This window comes from Hippocampus comes, unplaced genomic scaffold (assembly GCF_001891065.2).
Source record: "Hippocampus comes isolate QL1 unplaced genomic scaffold, H_comes_QL1_v1.1 scaffold153, whole genome shotgun sequence".
Taxonomy (NCBI): domain Eukaryota; kingdom Metazoa; phylum Chordata; class Actinopteri; order Syngnathiformes; family Syngnathidae; genus Hippocampus; species Hippocampus comes.
In genome coordinates, this window is record NW_017805991.1 from 666,652 (window position 1) to 689,157 (window position 22,506).

General features: G+C 40.9%; 1 protein-coding gene and 1 long non-coding RNA gene across 2 annotated transcripts; one reads left to right on the top strand and one right to left on the bottom strand.

Moving 5' to 3' along the window:
• Positions 1 to 297: 297 nt before the first annotated feature.
• Positions 298 to 3,779, top strand: LOC109529004 (uncharacterized). Its single transcript, XR_002170763.1, has 2 exons — positions 298 to 401; positions 1,545 to 3,779. It is a non-coding gene; the product is annotated as an uncharacterized LOC109529004 (long non-coding RNA).
• An 817-nt stretch (positions 3,780 to 4,596) lies between these two features.
• On the bottom strand, positions 4,597 to 14,865 carry stx17 (syntaxin 17). Its single transcript, XM_019892067.1, has 7 exons — positions 14,703 to 14,865; positions 13,355 to 13,518; positions 13,215 to 13,280; positions 10,675 to 10,818; positions 10,430 to 10,480; positions 7,131 to 7,217; positions 4,597 to 5,099 (listed from the first exon to the last, which is right to left on the bottom strand). Exons 2-7 carry the CDS (start codon positions 13,475 to 13,477, stop codon positions 4,860 to 4,862), a joined length of 711 nt encoding a protein of 236 aa, XP_019747626.1. The 5' UTR covers positions 13,478 to 13,518; positions 14,703 to 14,865; the 3' UTR covers positions 4,597 to 4,859.
• Between the last annotated feature and the right edge of the window lie 7,641 nt (positions 14,866 to 22,506).

The window sequence follows — 22,506 nt, forward strand, 5'->3', positions numbered from 1 at the left end:
GCCACACACACACACACACACACACACACACACACACACACACACACACACACACACACACACACACACACACACACACACACACACACACAAGGTCCACCAGGGGAGCTGGGTGCCATCCGCGTAACGCGACAGCCTCTCGTGACCTGTCGTTAATAAGATGCTTTATGGATTAACGCGTCTTCGTGTCACCGGCGTCTTATTGTCCCTTACAACGAGTCAGACTGGAACTATGTGGAACGCAGTGTCGGAATGTGCCGCCGATTCATGGCGTGTTCTTTGTGATGAATCTTTATGGTATTCCTGGCAAGCTGAAACAGTTCGTGTTGGACCTTCACTCCGGAAAACTACACAGAGAGTTCCACCACGGTCCGGATCCCACGGACAGCACGCCCGGACAGGTCTGGGTACACACCGCCTTGATAACCGCTCGAACACAATCGAATGAGATCCAGTGCAAGAGCTACGTTCAGAAAAAAACTCACATTGATAGTAATGCTCTGTTTTGATTGCGAGAAACATTCACAGTGGCGCCTCGGGTTTTGCACATTGTTTTAATAGAAAAATGACTTTGATTTAAGGTGTTTTATCGATTTGCAAATCGTCTTGGCATGGATACGCGGAAGGATCTTTTGTCTTTCTTCTCATGCTCTGAAACCATTATTGGCAATGTGCGTCACACATTGCAAATAAGTTGCTGTTGTTTTGTTTTTTTGGGTTTTTTTTTTTTTTGTTTTTATTCTTAATTAGCCTTCTGAGTGGCTTCTAAGAAACAAGAAGCTTGCGATAGTGTACAGAAGCTCATGGCGCAGACACGCAGAAAGATCTATTGTGCTTGTTCTGGTGCTGCGCAATTGTCATTGGCCCTGCGTCACACTGCAATTAGAGTACTGTCTCTTTTCTCTGAATTAGCCCTGAGAATGACTCCTAAGAAAAGGATAACTGCTCGTTGTGCTATTCAGAAGCTAATTCCAATATTTCAAACAATCACATAGTTTAGCCCTAAGCTACCTGTACAGCAAGAAGACTTGGTCATTTGAAGATATTATCTTGAGTACTGCTTTGCCCAAGGATGGTATGGTGTTCCTCAGGGTTCACTTTTGAGGCCCCTGCTGTTTTCATTGTATTTGCTACCCTTGGGCTCCATCTTAAAGGAAGCAGGGTGACGAGGTAAAAGTAATTTTGTGGGCAGGTACGGCCCCTTTTTTGCCTGCCCATGGGGACGGGCACTTGGGCCACCCCGCTTTAAGCTATGCTAGCCCATGTCGCTGGATAATATAACAATATTCACAGGCACATCTGTTTTTATGAAGTGGAATAAGCTCTTTTTCGCTCGTTAAAAACCACATTACAAATATTTAGTTGGCTTTATTTTGGGAGGCCGAAATGAATTAATGGCATCTACATTCATTTTACAGGGGAAAGATGATCAATGACTTGTACTTGGAACACTTCCCCTCGAAAAATGCCTTAAGATCTTAGCAGAAGCTGCTCACGTCATCTTTTGTCGTCTGAAATGACTTGGCCTTTGTGTTTGTCGTCAGGAGGAGATCGGGGGCGACGGGGCCAGCAAACCCCCACAGAGCTCCTTCCAAAAGCTGGCGCCCAGCGAGACTCGCTACACCATCCTTGGACGGGACCGCGATGAGCTGTGACCCCAGCCGCCTTTCCTACCAGTCACCCTTTTTGACTCAGTGCCACACCTCGGGGGGTGGGGACGTCCGGGGAGGGGAGCTTTGGGTCAGGACACAGGCCAGCGGGACAGAACAGCAACACCCAACACCCTTACTTAAAAGAGAGATGAAGAACTGGAGAAGAGAAAGAGTGATAGTGCAAAGCCCATGACACAACCATGTTGGAATAGCCTATATTTTCTTAACTTGTAACATTTTATTTGGATTCTGGGGAAAGGTGAAGACTTAAGTGCGTGGGTGTGGGGGTAGAAGCATGAGAAGTATTTTTATGTTTATTTGTTTTTTTTTTTTTCAAGCTTGTACATATGTTTTTGTTCCTTGGCATTTGTTGATCTAAATTAAATGCACCGTTATTTTTCTTTGTTGATTCTATTCACCCGTCACTCCACTTGTTCTCTAACGTGGCTCTTTTCCACCAAGGTTACTCCGACGCCGCCTCATGTGGGTGATACTCATTATGTCTTCGTAAAAGCACAAGACGATATTTTGAAGTAGTAGCATCTTCTCTCTCTCTCTGCAAGATTTCTGAAGGATTAGAAACATGTCAGCTACTTGATACTACTTGTTTCGAGCTAGGTGTAGGGAAACTGTAAGTAGATTTGCCGTGCTTTTCTCAAAACAAAAACATCAGAGGAACTGTAATAAAAAGACTGAAAACACGTGGCCCATGAAGGCACATTAATATACACTCCTCCCAAAATAGCAGAATAGGATATTGGGCTTTTGGTTGAAAATTGACAGCGAACCTCAAATTCACATGAACACGTGAACTCAAATTGACCTGTAAACATTTGAATGAGCTGTGAAGTGTTTCAGTACTTTTGCACAACTTGCTGTTCTGTCACAAGCTGAATGGCAAAATTCAAGTGTTTGATCCATGAATGCACTGATGCATTCCCTGCTTCAATTAGAATTGGCATTTAAACAGGTGTGGTCATCATGTCGCTCACGTTTCAACATCATGAAACCAGGACAACACCTAACAATTGACCAAGAGATTCAAATAGAATGTTCTCAGAATGATGTGGCCACTGAGCTGAGTCATCACCAAGTTGCAACAGACACTGGAAGTGTCACAGAAAGGCATAGAAGTAGACTGTGGATATTGTGAACAGTTGTGAATTATGCCAGCAGCATATCACAGTTGGACATTGCATCCAGAAGTTTTGAGAAGCTCAAATAACCTGGCAATGGGTTCATCTTGAAATTTCATGTGAAACCCGCCTACATTGGATCCCCTTCATGTTTCTGGTTTATTGTAATGAATCTGTTTTTTTCTTTTTTTGCAGAAACCCCTTCATGCCTTGTTTTGCATGTGTAAACTTGAGTTTTCCTGCTTTTTCCCCCCATGGCAATTTTAAAAGGTGTCACTTGGTCATGAACAATGGGGCCACTGTCTGAACTAACCTTTTGTGAGTTGTTTGTATAATTTATATTGAAAACAACCACCACCACAAATCTAGCACCAAGACTGAAACAGCCCCAGATAGGAAAAAGGTTCCCTACCCCTGACTAAGATCGTCAGAGTTTAGCACAGCACTCTGAAGAGAGATGAATCCTGTGAGTTTTGCGAAAGTGGCTCGAATTAATTGTCTTTCTTTTCACTTAAAAAAAGAAAAAAAGATGCTTTTCAGAGAACAACATTTTTTTTTGTCTCTTTCCAATTCTGGGCACCCACGAGAATGTTTGATCCAGAAGGCCATGCAAAAAAACAAAACAAGTAAATTGACTTCAAACCCACAAATGCTCATTTGATCGTCATTGTTTTACAAAGGAGGACTCTTCCCTATCCCTACACAAAATCATTACTTACAAAAAAATTGTAATTGCCAAAGATTAGACTAAAATGACAAGTGAAAATAATTTTTCTGTGCTGTGCCACTGAAGCTTACAACCTCCACTGTGATAAATAATGAAAGGCTTTTCTTATCCACCGAGTGTTTTCCTCGAATCCAACCCATGTTTTTGTACACGTGCACATCCACATGATCATGGCTGTTGTATGTCAGAAAGAACACTCTTAAAAAAATGTTTAATAAGTCTCTGGTACTAGTAATTGATCCTTGAAATGGATCTAAAAGAAGACTTAAGATTTAGCGGACTTGTTGCTCAGTTTGTACTGTCCAATCGAGGCCAAGAGACATTGGGACATCAGCCCCAACACATGAAAGAATCGGGGGGATGCCATTTCCAAATAACTCATCTCAAGAAGGGAAAGAATTTGGGAAAGGGATGATGATTAAAAGTCATTTTACAAAATGTTGTGTTTTGCGTATTTTTGTGTGGTCTTTATTCACATTCAAACATAAGACATGTCTGGCAACATTTGGTTGAGCTGACGTGAAGCAATAAAACAAAGCATGGAACACATTTCTTCCTGAAGTGACCTGCATGTTGGCACTTGGGTGTGTTGTGTCTATGTTAATGAAATAAAAACTAGTAATATAAAGTCAATGTGACTACAGTAACAGCAGAGGTTTACAATTTTGTTGCAGTAATTTCTCAGAACGGGATGTTAAATTGCTGCAAAAAGACCAGATCCAGTTCAAGAGCGGTACCACAATTGTGTTTTTTTCAAAGACACAACGTTCCAAAACAAATAGCATATTTTTTTAGTATAATAACGGAAATTATCTCTCATATGCAAACGCGTTGTGCCGGAGCCTATGTGGGCCTTGTGAAAACCATTGTTTGATTAAAAACAGACGACAGGCCGCAATTGACCCCCGTAGCCATAGTTTGGACACCACTGGTTTAAACTATAAAAAGTGTTTGTTACTTTTTGACATGGTCATTTTATATGATTTTTACATATCAACGTCTGCAATGAGATCAGTGTACTATGTAAAATGGACAAATATACTGTACTTCTCCTAATGACAATTGAGTTTTATTTGTATTGTTTTTTTACACAGCTCTTGTAATGGATCTTTGAGATCATGTTAAGTTGACAAAACAGGCAGTAGTTCTTCCAGGAGAGAGGGTTCAGGTCTCTAAAAGTGTCCATGGTGTCTCCATTTTATATTTAAGGTGAGGCTGAACACACAACTATGTCAGCACAAAAGAGGATGGTTACGTACGTCCTGAACGCAAACGGATTCGCATCTGTAGTTAACAGCTCGCAGTCTTGATTAATCAAGCAAGGAACACGAGGCCGGCCGTCTCTCACTCATCCTTGCTTGACCGAACGTCGGATGGCGGCGCCGTCAACTGCTTCATCCGCAACGTCAGCAGGTTTTTACGGTGATTCTTCACCAGGTTGCCGCCCGCGAAGCCCAGGGCCCCGCCCCCAATGGCTGCCGCTCCCGCGGTTTTCAGTCCAATCAGCAGGCCGAGCGGGCCGGCTAACGCTCCGCCGATGAGTGCTCCGGCCAAAGGCAGGATGGCCAACTTGTATCCCACCGCCTGAACACACACGGAAACATCAGCGTTAAATTCAATCAATCTGGATTGATAAAGTTTTCAAGATTTGAATCACGTCAGTGTGTGATAGTAAACACAGTTTTATTCCTGCAACTTCCGTGACTCTGGCTATAATTTCTAGTTATTGTCTACTTATTTCTATTGATTCATTTTCAAAAAAAAAATACTCAACTCATAGAGTAATTTTACTCAAGTAGAAGGAAAACGTAGTTCTTTAAATAATTACTTGTGTAACAGTATTTAATTTTTAAAAAAAGTACTCAAGTACAGATTCTACTTATTTCTATTGATTCATTTTCAAAAAAAATACTCAACTCATAGAGTAATTTGACTCAAGTAGAAGGAAAACGTAGTTCTTTAAATAATTACTTGTGTAACAGTATTTAATTTTTAAAAAAAGTACTCAAGTACAGAGTAACTGGGGAGGAAGATCAGATTTTTTAAATATGGGATGAATGTCAAATCAGGAAATAGAACTGCAAATTCAAATACTTGGATCCATCAGTTTCATTACTCAGAAACAATGTGAGTTCTCCCACCTTATATCTTTATCTTAGGTGCTCTGCACAGTGTGTACGGTTTACTTTTTCTTTGGAAAGTATGTCGCTGACAAGTACAAGTCATCCAAAAAGTTACTCGAGTGAATGTGACGGAGCAACTGTAGCTCGTCACATCCCACCTCTGGCAAGACATAGTTATCATGGCGAAATATTACAAATAACAAACGTATCAAGCTTTAATTTTGCCAATTTGTAAATCCTGAGTTTGGATGTGTGTATGCAAGTTATCACATTAAGCCCAAATCGAAAATGGATACACAAAGCAGCTTGTTTGTGTGTGTGTGTGTGTGTGTGTGTGTGTGTGTGTGTGTGTAATGTCGTTTGCCCTGATGACAGATAACAAGATGTTTCAACGTGTTAAAACATCTGACGCTGCTCTCATTTGTGTTATCTCCATACACCCCTTCCGCTCGACCTTGTGTTGTCTAATCAGGACTCCGTTACCTTTCCAGCTCGCGTGGCATCACGCAAATGGTGTTAGCATTGAGTCTTCTTTCACACAGAGACCCCACAAGTGTGAGCTAACAGATGATTTGTTGATTTTGATCCCAGTTTCATCTCGTGGAAGGGAATTGAATCATTCTGCCGATGCATTTGCATACTTGCAACCTCCAAGTTCAGAAGTTGTGAGGTCTGACTTGAGTACATGGCGCACATTGCCAAAGAGTCATTGATTATCATAACATTTACAATCGGGGTTTCATGACATAAATTGCACACATTCAGGACATTACACTCATAGTCAAGCAGGAACAAATCTAATAGGAATGTGTTCCTGACGCCATTTTGTACTGTACACCGGTGATCGACTGCTGATTCATTCAAACCATATCTGAGAAGCACAACAATCTCTCAATTCTTCACAATTCTAAACGTTGCTTCTGCTTACATTATGATTGTGTTTGTCATGAAATTGAGCGCACAGTGGTTTGGAATAGAAAAAATTGAGGGAATGATGGGCAAACTTTGCCAGCGTATTAAATGCCATCCTGGCACCCAAAAACACTCAAATGAAGCTTCACTGTCAGAACTACGGCGGTGTGGGAGCGGGTACGTGTCAGCGAGTGTTGAGTGGCTCCAACACGTGATTCACGCCGGCCACGGCGGGCCAAACTTTCGACATTTCGAGCGCGTCATATGTGTGAAGGCCAATGAGGAACACTCAGCTCACTGAGTGCGTGCGCTCAAATGGCAATGAAAACACGGAGCAGTTATTCAGAGCTCGTCTTGAAGCTCCACACACGCAGATAACCTCTCCATCCCTCTCCTCTCTCAATTTCCTTAATTGTGGCTTTCCTCCGTTTTCAAGCGGATCAATAGGGACAAACGCGGTTGGAATAGCTGCGAGGCAAAGTGCCATCGATCTCCGCACGCACACACACACCCACACACACAGGCGAACACTTGTGTGTGTGCCTGTGTGCGTGTTCACACATTAACACAGCATACACACCTTCCCCAGGCTCTTGGACCCCTCCTCCACATTGGCAGCGGCCGTGTTGACGTTGTCCTCAATGCTGTCAATCTTCTCCTGCTGGGACTGAAACGCAGGGGTTAGACACAAGTGTGCACACACACACGCACACGCACACACACACACACACACACACACACACACACACACACACACACACACACGTTCTGCTACCAAAAGGCAACTGGATACAGATTATTATTATTTAATCTTATTGCGGGGGTTATCATGATAAGGATGAGCGTGAGAACGTTAGACGTATACTACAAGGATTACATTTGTTTGGGTTGTGCGTGTGCGTGTGTGTGTGTGTGTGTGTGTGTGTGTGTGTGTGCGTCTCATGAAATATTCAGAGTGGCAGCTGTCTTTCTCCCTATGAGGGCCACATGGACACAGTGACCAAACAACAAGGAGCCCGCTTTCCATCGCCTCCACCTCCAAACAGCATCACCACTTTCCATTCATAACACTTCACTTGCACAATAACAGGTAAAAGCTTTCTTCCCTTTTATTTGAGCACGAACACTGGATGATTCTGACTGAATATTTGAATTCGTTCCTTTCCAGACAGTATAAGAGGTGTATAAGAAAAAGAAATACCCCAAAATATGACTTTTGTTTTTCCTTGGAAAAATACTTTATTCTCATAATATTTGATTTTATCATTCAGGGCTCTAGACTGAGACCAAATTGGGTGCCCAGGCACCCAATTTTTTTAATGGTAGACCCTGCTCCTTTTTGTTTATTTGTGTGGCCCTAATACCGTTTTCAGATGCCCTTTACGATTCGGTTGGCAACGAGCATTTTTTTCCAAAAATTTCATACCGCTTTTCGTATAATCACTTTTTTTGTTTTTTGGTACAAACCCTCCGACTTAGCCATTCATTTCCAGGAATGGTTGTGCATTCATCCTAAATATTTTGTAAGTTGTGGGTTTGGACAGACGGCAAGACATATTCCACAATGCAAGTTTCTATGAGCAAGTCAAGGAAATTACACTCCGGGTGTCTCCTTGACAACACTCGGGCATCTTCAGCAAACACATCCTGTCAAAAGTCAGACCTTCAAAATAAAATAATTCTGTATTATGACATCCCACACACTTTGCTTGGCCCCCATGGCAGTTGGTTTACTTAGCAGTCAATAAGCAAACATTGTTTTGACTGCGACTGCTAAATCAGATACCATGGTGGCCGAGGAAGCCTTTCGGTGTTTTTACTCTTGTCATTTATTTTTTTTTTTTTTGTGATGACATTATCACCTCATTTTCTTCATTATTTCGATTAATTATAGTTGCCGATTTCACTGCACAGTAAAGCAAATTCATTCAATTGGAAAAATATATTAATTGTGTCTAATCATAAAAATGCCCCCAAAATAATAATAACCACGATTCTTAGAATGATCAATCTGAAATCATCAGCCTAAAATTGTACGGGAATGTCTTTTAAGCGAGGCAAACATGAGAAGGGCTTCAGCAATTAAAGAAATAAAAAGGACAGAACAATTATGGGGTCGCATAAACCTCGGTGTGAACTCAATTACTTGCAACGCAGGTCATGAGATGTAACTTGCACATCCGTTCATGCAGGCTGGAACCCAATTGGACATGGAAAAATAATAACAATCCAATTGTTATTATTTTTCCAAGAAATTAAAGCCTGTACAATTGTTTTCTCTTCATTTCTTCCCTTGTTTGTACCTCACCACATCAATAGCTTTTTGAGTTTTAGAATATAATGACCTGTTGAAATTTGTTTTTTTTTTCATAGAAAAACATTATTGTCATATGAAATGTCAGACAATGGATGGAGGAACCAGCACAAAACAGCACATCCAGGACATGCACAGTAAATCCATGGTGGTTGTGTACGAGAATATGACTCCCGCAGGGCCCCCACCCTCTCTCAACCCGAGATGCCAAAACAACATGTCGATGCTCTTTCTGTGCCTCCTCTCGCCTGTTTTGAACCATCACTACATCTTCATTCTCCCTCTCCACCACAATTAATCTCTCCTGCCTCTATCCCCGAGGATCGGGCCGATAATCTGAGCCGTCTGTTCGCCACCTGCTCCGATGCATCCCCATGTTGCCCACCTCCCCGCCCGTGGACATTTCCTTCCTCCTCCAAATCCTCCTTCCCCCCCTTGGCTGCTGCTCAAGCTTTCCCGCCCCTCTGCTGAGGGGTCCCCCCTAGGGTCACCCGCAGTTGTCCTTAAACTGATCCGTGCTCTCAAAGGAGCCCCACCAGCGAGGCAAACAGAGCGAGGCGGAAAGAAATGCACACGGGCTCAACATGTGAAAGCCAATTGTTGTTCATACTTACATGGACAAGCACAGAGAAGCTGGAGACCAAACTACTCAGCTGCTTCAGGTCCTGAAAGGGGAAAAGTAAACTTAAGAGTTCTATGCTTAGAGGCAAACATGAGAAGGGCTTCAGCAATTAAAGAAATAAAAAGTACAGAACAATTAGGGGGTCGGATGAACATCGGTGTGAACTCAATTACTTGCAACGTAGGTCATGAGATGTAACTTGCACATCCGTCCATGGAGGCTGGAACCCAATTGGACATGGAAAAATAATAATAATTGGATGACAAGAAATTAAAGCCGGTTCAATTGTTTTCTCTTCATTTCTTCCCTTGTTTGTACCTCACCACATCAATAGCTTTTTGAGTTTTAGAATATAATGAGCTGTTGAAAATTTTTTTTTTTTCCATAGAAAAACATTGTTGTCATATGAAATGTCAGACAATGGATGGAGGAACCAGCACAAAACAGCACATCCAGGACATGCACAGTAAATCCATGGTGGTTGTGTACGAGAATATGACTCCCGCAGGGCCCCCACCCTCTCTCAACCCGAGATGCCAAAACAACATGTCGATGCTCTTTCTGTGCCTCCTCTCGCCTGTTTTGAACCATCACTACATCTTCATTCTCCCTCTCCACCACAATTAATCTCTCCTGCCTCTATCCCCGAGGATCGGGCCGATAATCTGAGCCGTCTGTTCGCCACCTGCTCCGATGCATCCCCATGTTGCCCACCTCCCCGCCCGTGGACATTTCCTTCCACCTCCAAATCCTCCATCTCCCCCTTGGCTGCTGCTCAAGCTTTCCCGCCCCTCTGCTGAGGGGTCCCCCCTAGGGTCACCCGCAGTTGTCCTTAAACTGATCCGTGCTCTCAAAGGAGCCCCACCAGCGAGGCAAACAGAGCGAGGCGGAAAGAAATGCACACGGGCTCAACATGTGAAAGCCAATTGTTGTTCATACTTACATGGACAAGCACAGAGAAGCTGGAGACCAAACTACTCAGCTGCTTCAGGTCCTGAAAGGGGAAAAGTAAACTTAAGAGTTCTATGCTTACTAGATTGCACTGTTTACTTGAATTTGATTAATTGTTGAGCCATGCTCAGAGGGTCTGGAATGTCTCCTTGCAATGAACCGGCATTCACTGTATTAATGTAGGCAATTTTAAGGATTGGTCTTGGTCCCTAACCCTGCAAGCACAGGTCTCGGTACCTCTTCCAGGTTATCCCAAGACTCGGCAGCACTCTCTTCTACAGGTATCTCTGGCAGCTGGGTGTGGATTTGCCAGCCAGAAACGGACTCCTCGTCCATGTCGTCACCAGCATGTTGAGTGCTGGGCCCCCGACCGGATATTTCCTAATTCCAACTTCAATATCCCCACAAGAAGAATTTGAAAAAAAAAAAAGACAATTTAATGCTAATATATTATATGGAACACAGTTAACATCAGCATGTCAGCATTCTTACACTGTTCCAGTTTCTCAAATTACCCCTTAGGAAAAAGAAGTGCCCACCCCTGAACTAAGCTGAACTGAACTGACTCTATTCAAGTTGAAATGAATACCATGTGCCATACAGTCACGCTTGGTCAGGAATTTTTAAAATGTGACAAGTGACTTAAAAAAAAAAAAAAAAAATCACAAGAAGAATTTGAAAAAAAAAAGACAATTTAATGCCAATATATTATATGGAACACAGTTAACATCAGCATGTCGGCATTCTTAAACTGTTCCAGTTTCTCAAATTACCCCTGAGGAAAAAGAAGTGCCCACCCCTGAACTAAGCTGAACTGAACTGACTCTATTCAAGTTGAAATGAATACCATGTGCCATATAGTCACGCTTGGTCAGGAATTTTTAAAATGTGACAAGTGACTTAAAAAAAAAAAAACAAAAGGCACATTCATTACTCCTGCTCAAACTTGAAAAATCTAAATGGCATCAGCGATGAAGCACATTGTGTCAACCGGGCCTGCTAAATTTTTTTTATACATACATATAAAATAAATAAGTCAAATTCACTGCAGGGTCACCAACCTTTTTGAAATGGACAGGAACCTCTGAACTGAAAGGGCAGGAACACACTTTTGAAATGACAACTTTGCACGTTTACCATTAATAATATGCTACACTAATGATTTCATAATCGAATGGACCAATATGAAAATAATCAGCATTATTTTGACTGAGATAAAAATCACGATTAATCCAACAATTATTCACTTAGACTTCAAAACGTAGTATTTATTCATTCATTTTCCGATACACTTTCTTCTCACAAGGGTCGTGGGGGGTGTTGGAGCCTATCCTAGCCGTCTTCGGGCAGTAGGCAGAGGATACCCTGAACTGGTTGCCAGCCAATTGCAGAGCACACACAGACGAACCACCATCCACGCTCGCACTCACGCCTAGGGACAATTTAGAGTGTTCAATCAGCCTGCCATGCATGTTTTTGGAATGTGGGAAAAAAACGGAGTACCCGGAGAAAACCCACGCAGGCCCGGGGAGAACATGCAAACTCCACACAGGAAGGCCAGAGTCGGATTGAACCCACGACCTCTGCATTGTGAGATGGACGTGCTAACCACTGGATCACAGTTTTTCTTTTTTTTAAATTAATTTTGGTCTTGTTAAAAATATCAAGATAGGGTTTCAATACTAGTCTGGCCTTCTCGCTGTACTGTGAGGTCGACGCACTAACCACTGGACCACCGGGCCTGCTCTTAGTATTTATTCAACTACTGAAACTCAACTAGTCTTTAAAGTATCATCATGCCCATTCATCCCTGCGTGTTGAACACTTTATTTTTGAAATCTCTTTTTTTTTTTTTTTTTTACACTTTATTCTTGAAATCTCTCTTTTTTTTGTCAAGAACAAGGCGACCTTTGTAAATGCCACATGAAATTAAAGGCATTTTCATCCTGCTACATCCATACCGTTGATGCCTTACATCTTTATACCAAATCAATAAGCCGATCCCTTATCTCTTTACTTTATTTACACAAGACTTGTGACTTGGCTAAGCTGGGATCTTAAGTATAGTATTTTAGGTCATATCATGTGGAAATTGTGTGGAACAAAAAAACGGCCACAAGTCAGTCATGAAATTTGTTGCGTATTTATTTTTAGCGATTTGTTGTTGCAGGCATAATGTTGGTATGAAAAATTAATGACAGTCATCAATGTGAAGACACTAACCATTTAATGATTTCTCACGCGTTTGTAGTTTATCGCTATGACATATCAGAAAAAAAATCCACATGCTGAACCTAACCCTTAGTTCCTAGATTTTACTAAATATTATTATTTTAAATTATTAAAACTTGACATACTAGAGAAAAAAATAGGGCGGATCCTGAATCACAGCACACAAAAAATAAAAACATCTAGAAAAGTATAGTTGCACCTCTGATTAAAAAAACAAAACAAAAAAAACAAAACAAAAAAAAACGGGAGGAACCAAATAAATGTCAACATGGAGCACTTAATTTCTATAAAACTCAAGTGTTTCAAGATTCAAATGATCATCGTCAACACAATTCCTTGAAAGGCAGGATGTCCCTTCAAGGGTGAGCCAATTTTACAACCAGCCGACGGCCTACTCATGTGTTCCTCGGGGGTGACCTTGTGCCTGTGGGCACCGCGCTGGTGACCCCTTGGTTCGCGTCAACTTGTGGCTCACATGCTTTTTCAAATGTCATGTCACCCATGCGCATACAAAGGGCTGATTTAGTGAAAATGTCCTTGTGTACCTGAACTGTTCGGCTGGCATTTATGTGCTCCTGATGAAGACGGCCCCATTGTTGCCTTTGCTGGTACTGTAAAGAAGGAAGAAACCAAATCAGACATCCATCTTGATGTGGATCCCAGACGACGGTAACCAAAGCGTCACCTTCAGGATGTTGTTGTGGTGTTTCTGAAGCCGTTCTAGGTCGGTTGGTAGAGCCACTTTAATGAACTTGTGAATGGGAGCCTCCAGGCGCCTCAGTGTCAGCTTGGTGCCTCCCTCCGCCATGAGACTGGCCGACACGACACCAAGCCTGTCAGGCTTGGTCTCTAAACATAGAATACATTAGAGAGGGTAATAAGATTTGTGACATTAAGAGTGACTGCATCGCCCTCAGAAAAGTACTCATTTCCTCCCTCATGTCTGACCTCAGTGAAAAAGAATAATTGGTTTGGTAATGCCATTAATTCAATCTCAGCCTCCCAAACAAAACCTAAACGGTTATAATGTGTAAGGAAAACTAACACTCAAAAGACTGCACTGTATTTAAAAAAAAACAAAAACAAACGTTTTGACATCATTTAGCAGAATATATCACATTTTTTGTGATACATGTCAGGGGGAAAGACTGGCCAAATCTCCAGACCTTAACCCAAGAGAGCAAACAATTCATCTCCAGAAGAGAATGAAAGGAGAAACCCCCAGAAACAAAGAAGAACTGATATAGGCTGCAGAAAAGGCCTGGAAAAATATTTCAAATGAAGAATGCAACAGTTTGCATGTCGAAGACAGGCCGTTACTATTACCATAGGCAATTACAAACATTTCTGCCCAAGGGACCCATTACTCGCACATCTTTGCTATTCTCGTCTGGGATCTCTTTAAGTCTCTCACGGCCATGAAAAGTGTGGATTCACTGTACCTTTTGGACTGTCGTAACTTTTTAATAATAAGGTTTGTGGTGCCGTTTTGATTCAAATGGAGGTGAACAAATACGCATCAGCGATTTGTTTTGACAGATGACGTATGTCCCTTGAGAAGGACATCCTAACTTTAAGGAGTTAAACCAATTGACTCGATGAGCCCAAGGTCAGAGGATGTTGTGTCCCTTAAAGTTAGGATGTCCCATAAAATTTACTCGATGAGCCCAAGGTCAGAGGATGTTGTGTCAAGCAAGTCAAGCAATATTACATTGGAAAAATCCTATTTGACCCCCGCAAAGCATAATGACGTAGGAGATATTCATCCAAATTACGTGGCCAATATAATAGCAGTGAAACGCTACATAACCATGGAGTGTTAGGCAAACTTACGGAAAGAAGAATCAATAAGTACTTAAAAAACTATTTGACCATTTCAATTTAAAAATGAAAATTCTTGACACTTGACACACTTACTTTCTGGCAATCGACTGGAGTAGTTAGCTCGTGAAATTAGATGTTCCGTATTGTTGTGATCCTAGCTCTTCGCATAAAAACGCAGCTAAACTTAACGGACAAAGAGCAAAACTTACCGAAGAGAATATCTCTCAGGGGTAATATTTACAGTTCCTCTTCCATTGTGTGGCGAAATACACAACATCAACACTGTGTTGAGTTTCGGACAGCTGTTATTTGTAAACAAGTCTCAGCGAAGTGCGTTGAAAAAAATGTCCGACCTCAAACAGTAGGAAAGAAAACCACGATTTATCATTCCGCATGGGAGTTGAGTAACTTGTTCACAACGTAAAGATTGAAAAAGTGAATGTAAACGAGTGTGAACGTGCTAATTAAATTCAAATACTGTATGTGCTTTTCTTCACACACACACACACACACACACACACACACACACACACACACACACACACACACACACACAATACTATTTTACTTTCAGGTGAACATATCGCTAACGTCTATATTCTAATCAAGCGTTTCCCAGCTATTAATCAGCCAAGGCACACTAAATTTACTTTAGAAACATCTCACTGCACACCACCAAAGGGTTACAAACAGTATTACATAAATAATTACGATCTCGACACAATGGTATGCGTCTTTCCACACTGTGGGGACATTTTATCACCACACACCACCCCCAACCTCCCTATGAAATTTTCCACATGCACAAAATACAGCAAAATTTGCGCTTGTTGTGCTCATTTAGTAGCCCTGAAACAAAATGTAAACGTAGCTGGAATAAAAGTGATAAATAACTACTACTTAAAATAGCTTATGATCAGCTCTACAATGGCTTACCTGACATTGTCTCTGCCACTTGGTGACCAACTTTACATATACAGTACTAGAATGTGTTTCAAATCGTTTTTTAATTTGATGTAGAGCAGTATTAATTAATTTATTTATTTATTTAAAAAACTCTGCTTGGTAGACATTTTGCTCTCAAGTTGTGTTTCTGACCAACAAGCAACCCTGTTATTAGTCTTTTCTTACCATCTCGAGCACATGACTCAGCATAAACGATACATCGCTCTCAAGGTAAAACTTCTGTTTTTCTTTCTTTCTTTCCATCCGAAATGAACTGTGTCTCTTAAAACAATGCTTCTCATTTACCATGCTATCAGAAAATATACTGACATCCCGATATCGATGTTTTTATTTTTTTAAACGCAACGTTTCTTGATCAGTTAGCATAGCAGCTAACACACTTAGCACGTACTCTCGACCAAACTCTTTTAACACGATTCACCGATTTGCCACACGATTATTATAATTACCATAACACAGAGATAATATTTATTACATATTAAAAACAAAATTTCTTTCTTTATTTTGAAATACTATTCAACACTATTTTAAAATACGTTTTTTCGAGTGGATGAGCATCTGTTACTAGGGAGATAGCTAGCTGGATTAGATAGACAGATAGATGATTATAATAAATACAACATTTAATTAAAAAAAGGGAAAAGTAAAATAACAACATTAAAAAGCATTTTGTCGGATTTCCCCTTCTCTGTGATGAGCCATTGTGAGTGGGTTTCCACTTCCTTTTCTTCAGCACCTTTTACCTTTGACATTTAGTCCAACCCCCCACACACTCTTTCCTCCGTGCTTAGGGCAACATTGATGCACACAGTCCCATACCACAAGGGAGTTCCCCTGCCTGCTGTAGAAAAAAATTAAAATGCCTACTCAGGTTGTCTGTACACATGCAACTGCTCACGTCCACTTCCAGGGGACTGCCATTGTTGCAGATCGAAGTGGAACAAAATACTGTGTGTCAAATTGCAAATCATCAAAAATTATTTTGTTTTTAACATGGAGAATGTGTGTGTGTGTGTGTGTGTGTGTGTGTGTGTGTGTGTGTGTGTGTGTCAGCCAGCCAAGGGACTCAGGTGTCTTCCATTTCGGGTTAATCCAGGAAGTTTGACAGCGGGAGAGGAAGTCAGCAGGTTACGCCGATCACTTAATACCTCCCGCTTTTCAAAGCAGGCGTAATCATCATATCCAGGTGCCTGAGTGAAAACAGTCATTTATTGCAGACAATTTGATGGGTCAAAATGGGACAAAAATACAAAAAAATATGTTAACTGGAATAATGCGCAAAAAGACTCCAAGTCGCTTTAACACTAACAAATGACACTCAAGTCTGCTGCTCCAAAAACATGTTAATTGAAGACTCTACTGTAAATAGGTCAGGGGTACAAACGTGAACGTGTGCTGTTTGTCTGTATGTGCTTTACGATTGGCTAGTGACCAGTCTTGGGTGTGTACCGCTTCTCACCCAAAGTTAGCGGGGCTATGTTACAACTCAGGATTATTCAATTCATTATTTATTCCTACAGAAGGTTTTTTTCAGATCACTTTACAAATGGAGCAGCCCTGAAACCAGACTCTTTACCTAAACTGGTCAACAAAATTTTAAAGAGGAAGTCAAGTGAAATATTTTCTTTGCAATAACATGTTCTATGCGCCCCCACTAGTCTAAACACGGCATTCTGGTCAATATTGCGTTTGTGGAATATGAATTAAGCAGCAAAATCCACTCGCTTTTTTTTCCCCATCTGAGCGGGTGACCATTTTGCCACTTATTGTCAGCTGAAAATGACATCACAATTGCTCAACAATGATGACTCACCTGTTGCGCGAATTTTGTCAAGTGACATTCGCTAGCTGAACCGTGATCTGTCGTTGTCTGGGCCCTTTGCAACTGTGATGTCATTTTCAGCGCAATATTTATCACTTTTCCAGATGATACTGTATACTTGCACTAATTTTGTATCTGCCTTTGTTTTTGCTCTAGCACATCAGGTTTTAATAATAATAAGAAGAATAAGAATAATAAGAATATGTATTATAGTAATATATTAACATTTTTTAATTAAGATTTAGGTTCAGCAACAGATGGAATCTTGTTTTCAAACGTTATCGCTGTAAATTGCAACGCATGGTAAAATCCGAATTGTGCAAGCTTTTACAAGTCAAACTCAAAATCAGCATCAAAAATATGTTTAGGGACATCTAAACCCCTCTCAGGTTGAAATTTTCTATTGACAAGTGTTATTAAAGGACCAATTGAACCTCAGAGAGGAAAGGAAAAATATCTATGAAGAAAAAACATCAAGCAGACCAGATGTGCGTTGGCAGTATTCCTCGATCAGTTGAACAGAGAGAGAGAGAAAGACAGAGAGCGAGACAGAGAGAGAGAAAGAGATGGTCAGGGATGACAGAGACAGAGAAAAAAAGGAATCGGAACTAGAAGACAAGCACACGCAGCCACCACTAGGAAACCATGCCGAAATAGAAAGCAACAAACTAAGCAGCAGAAAATGCAGCTCAGTCGAAACAGCTACAGTGAATGATGACACATGAAGCATGAGTCACAGTCGGTCACAGAGTTGCGACAAAATTGTCCCCCAAAAAATTACACAACTGTCAATCAAGCGTACGACACTCTTACTGTTGGCCGTTTAATGCAAGATCCCACATCAGTCAAATATCACAGTGTCAGAACAAGACAGAAGTAAAATGACGGAATGACATCACTGACATCACAACGTTCAATGTCTGAGACATGGAACATTGAGCCCGAAAGTTGGCATAAGACAATAAGTCACACATACAAAATGGGTAGATGTTAATTGACTTTTTTTTAACTGCTCTTACTGCTTTTATATAGTTTTATTTGCTGTTGTTATTTATTTGCCTTTTTTGCAAGAGAAAAGCAGTGCAAAATTTTCGCTGGACGAAATGAAAATAATTTATTAATTCATTGCGTGAGCTCGTAATCTGATTATCTTAATGGAATTGCAATGTGTTCTTGTTGGATATTCATATTATTCAGATTGTTTTAAAAACGATTTGGTCCTGTTATTTTGAAGCAGCAAAAACAGTCTTTTAATGGTTCCGTTCAGTTTATCTCCTTTCAAATATTACATTCTTTTGAATTGACTGCTATTGGTTGTTTTTGGGAAACAAAATCAATTGTTATAATTATGGCAAATGAAATTTCATTAGAAGTTGGTAAAGAAGCAACGACATCCAAACGTCACGATACTATATTATTACGATATGAATTTCACCAGACGAAAATTATCACAATATTGCGGTGAAGTTAAAGATATAAAATAGCTCACCATATTCTAAAAAAAAAAAAAATCATATTAAAAAAAAGAGCACAATATTGTGCACCGTTTTTTTTAATGGAGGGAAGGGTAGTACTACGGGGTAGGACTAGATACGTTTTTTACTTCTTCCTACTCCCTTGAACATAATAATTGTGTTGAATGATGACTGATTTCTCTTTACTTTTTACTATTTTACTTACCTTACTTTCTGTCAATTTATTATTGTATATGTTTTTATGTTCAATAAACAAATGAAACGAAACGAAACGAATGTTGGTGCTATTTGACAGTCGGCGCTCGACAGTGCTTGCTTTTTTTGGCGCTTGTAATGGGCAGTATTTTTCACAGCCCCGTTTTGTTCAGCGCAGATGTCGGCACTGTTGGACAGCCTGCGTTGGTGTGGCTGGATGGATGGATGGCTGCTGGAGCCAATCATGTGATTGTTCAGTGCTCCTATTGGCTCAGCATCGCAAAGTGTCATGGACTATGTAGTCTATGTAACGCTCCATTCAGCCGACAACACGAATAACACTTAATTTGATGCACTTACTTACTCATGTGCACACACATTGTGAATCGAGTCAATTTGTGCAAGAACTCAAACGTGTTACATTCCCCTTTATCTGGCGATTAGCGTGGGTCTTAAACATAGGTGGCCACAATGTGCCTCATTCAAATTGAATTGCACTAATAAAATAAACAGGTTGCTGAAACGGCACTAATGGAAAATAATCTGTCTTTTTGAACAAATGTGATGTATATTGTGACATGGCGACGATATCGTGGCAATTTCAAAATCGGGATATCGCTATGTTGCCATTATCATTACATCCCTACCTGGTGGTCCCCGTATCCAAAAGAAATTCCAGATTTGGATTCAACTTCTTTCTGCTACGTATTAAGATCTGTTTTTTTATTGATTCACTCTTTGACCATTTTCCAATTTTGATTGGATTAGGGTAAATTATGAAGCCACAGCTAGAAATTAGAGTGAGTGTGCACATACACACACTGGGAGCTCTAATTAAGACTCTGGGGGTATTTGCTATCTGTCAGCTGGAATCGATTGTCCAGGAGACTGACACATCAATGTGTGTGCGTTTGTGCATGTTTGTGTTTATATGTGTGTGTGTGTGTGTGTGTGTGTGTGTGTGTGTGCGTGCATGCGTGCGCATGCGTGCGCTCATGTATGAACGTGAATACCTGTTACCTATTTGTGTTATTTTTGGGGGACAAATAATTTGCAGTAAAATGAATATTCATCTCCACACTGTATTAGATGGTCAGCAGTTTGACATATAGGAGATGAAAAAGAGGACAGACACAACAAAAATTCTTCAGCAGCGCCCACTGTACTATATTAAAAAAGAATGATCCATTTTGTACTCTCAAACTCATTACTATTTGCGCTCGGGAGGCGAGTCTCTTTTCATAACTTATCGACCGTTACCTCCTAAAACTATACAGAACCCAGCAAAGCGATACATTCCTGCAACCTTGCGCACTTTCACACATTGACAACGAATCACCCGCTGCGGACAAAACCCACATGAACGTAAGGAGAACATTTGACACAAGAAGGCCACATTTGAACCCAGAACCTTTCGAACTGTGAGGCATAATAACCACTAGCTCACCTTGCTGCTCGCCATGCATGTGTATCAACTAAATGGCAATTAGCCATGATGTCTTTCTGTCCATCAAAGGGCCAGATTGTTCGCAGTTTCCCAATCACAGTTGCAATCAATCACCTGGCTGTGTTGCACTGTTGCACGGGCGGGCCTGAGAGTAATGGCAGTGACAGTGTAGACGACATGTACCGGGAAATGTCACCATGGCGATCAATGCTGTTTAACGAAGCTGGAGGCTGATCCGGACCTCATGCTCAATGCCCCCCCCCCCACCCCTTTCTCCTGCCCATCTTTCCTGTTCCACTTCTCTTAATCCTCTTCTAGTCTCTTCTTCCCCCCCCCCATGGTCTGAAGATGAGGCCTTTTACCTGTCGGGAGGCTTATGCTTGTAATGGTTGGTTTTAGTAAGGAGCAAGAAAGCAAAAGAGCAGTGTAATGGAAGAGTAGTTGACGCATCTGCCATCTGAGGATGACTGCTGGAAGAAAACATGCGCATTTCCACAGTCATTGATGATATGGGGCTGTGTGTCAGGTAAAGCCACTGGCGAGATAGCTGTCATTACATCATCCATAAAGGCAAATGTTTACGTCGACATTTTGGACACTTTTAGTATCCCCTCAATTGAAAGGACGTTCAGGGATGATGAAATCAATTTTCAAGATGATCATCCATCTAGCCATAAAAGCAAAAACTGCTTGGTTCAAACAACTTTTTCAGACCTCCGTATTTCGCACCCGTGATTTCATTTAGTGTTTCCTAAAGCCAGAAAGTTGCCAGTTGATATGATTTTTGGTTTCTGTCATGTCTGCAATCAGTTTTTTTTTCCTACAAATGAAGCGACTGAATGAACATCTTCCGAGAATGGTGATTCTATCATTTTTGCCAGTGGTAGTATACTATGTTTTACAATAATGCACAACTACGTTGTATTTATAATTTCACATGTACCTAATTCTAGAAAGCAAAGCACAGGAACTCTCTCTTTCTGGCAATATGCTTCTTCCTTGACAATACCGCCGTTTTTTTGTGGATCAATAAAAAAAGAATTTGGTAAAACGCTTTGTGTGGAACCTCAAAACCTGATTTAGGGTCGCAGTTTTTCCATTGCAGCATGTCAGTCGATGTGCGGTGCTCAATCACTTGGTGTGGAGTGAAGAGTTGTCAACTTTTTTGCAATGGTTGTTTCAGTCGTGTTTAGCCACACTGCTCATTGTTGTCATTTAGGTTTATTGAAGACTCGAAATCACAGGTGTCAAAGTCAAGGCTCGGGGGCCCGATCCGGCCCGCCACATCATTTTATGTGGCCCGCAAAAGCAATTCATGTGTCAGCTTCCATGATCCTTGCTAAAGTCTGTCGCGAAATGTCAAATTGTGATGGTCTGATAAATAACGTTAAAATTCTGCAATCATTTTGTTACCCTGTTCACACTCTCTTGAACAATAATCGAGCAAACAGCAAACAAATAGCAGTTTTTTTAAGACGTGTCACAGGGAAGCTTTGACAGCCGAAACTGTCAGCTCGGTCTTCACCAAAAGAGACCATTGGAAAAAAAGAAACTTTCAACCTAATTGAACAAACTGATATTTGACTTGAGTGCTTACAAAACTAGTCATCCATCAATTTGTTGAGATGATTCCGTTAACATTTATTCGATTTCACTGTTGTAATAGCCATCCGAGGGAAGACGTAACTCCAAAGTGGCCCGCGACAAAAATGAGTTTGACACCCTTGCTCTAAATTGTCCATACATTTGAATGTGAGTGTAAATGGTTGTTTGTTTGTGACCTGCAATTAGCTGCAGAAGCCAGTTCAGTCCACGCGTAACCTGCCTTTCGCCCAATAAAGATATTGTGCAGTACAGTAAAAAAGAATGGATGGAAAATAAAAGAACACAGGAGGCAGAATAATCAGAACTAGTTTATGATTTCAAAGTGCTGAACAGAAAATCCAGTGAACCAAAGAGAAAGAAAAAAAAAACGAACAGTAAACTCAAACCAAAGGACGTGAAAAAAAAAAAAAGAACAGCAAGTTTTTTTGTTTCTCTTCTTTGAAAACAATGCACATGTCGTACCACAATATTTGAAAAAAGCTAAAAACACTTAAAAATATTAG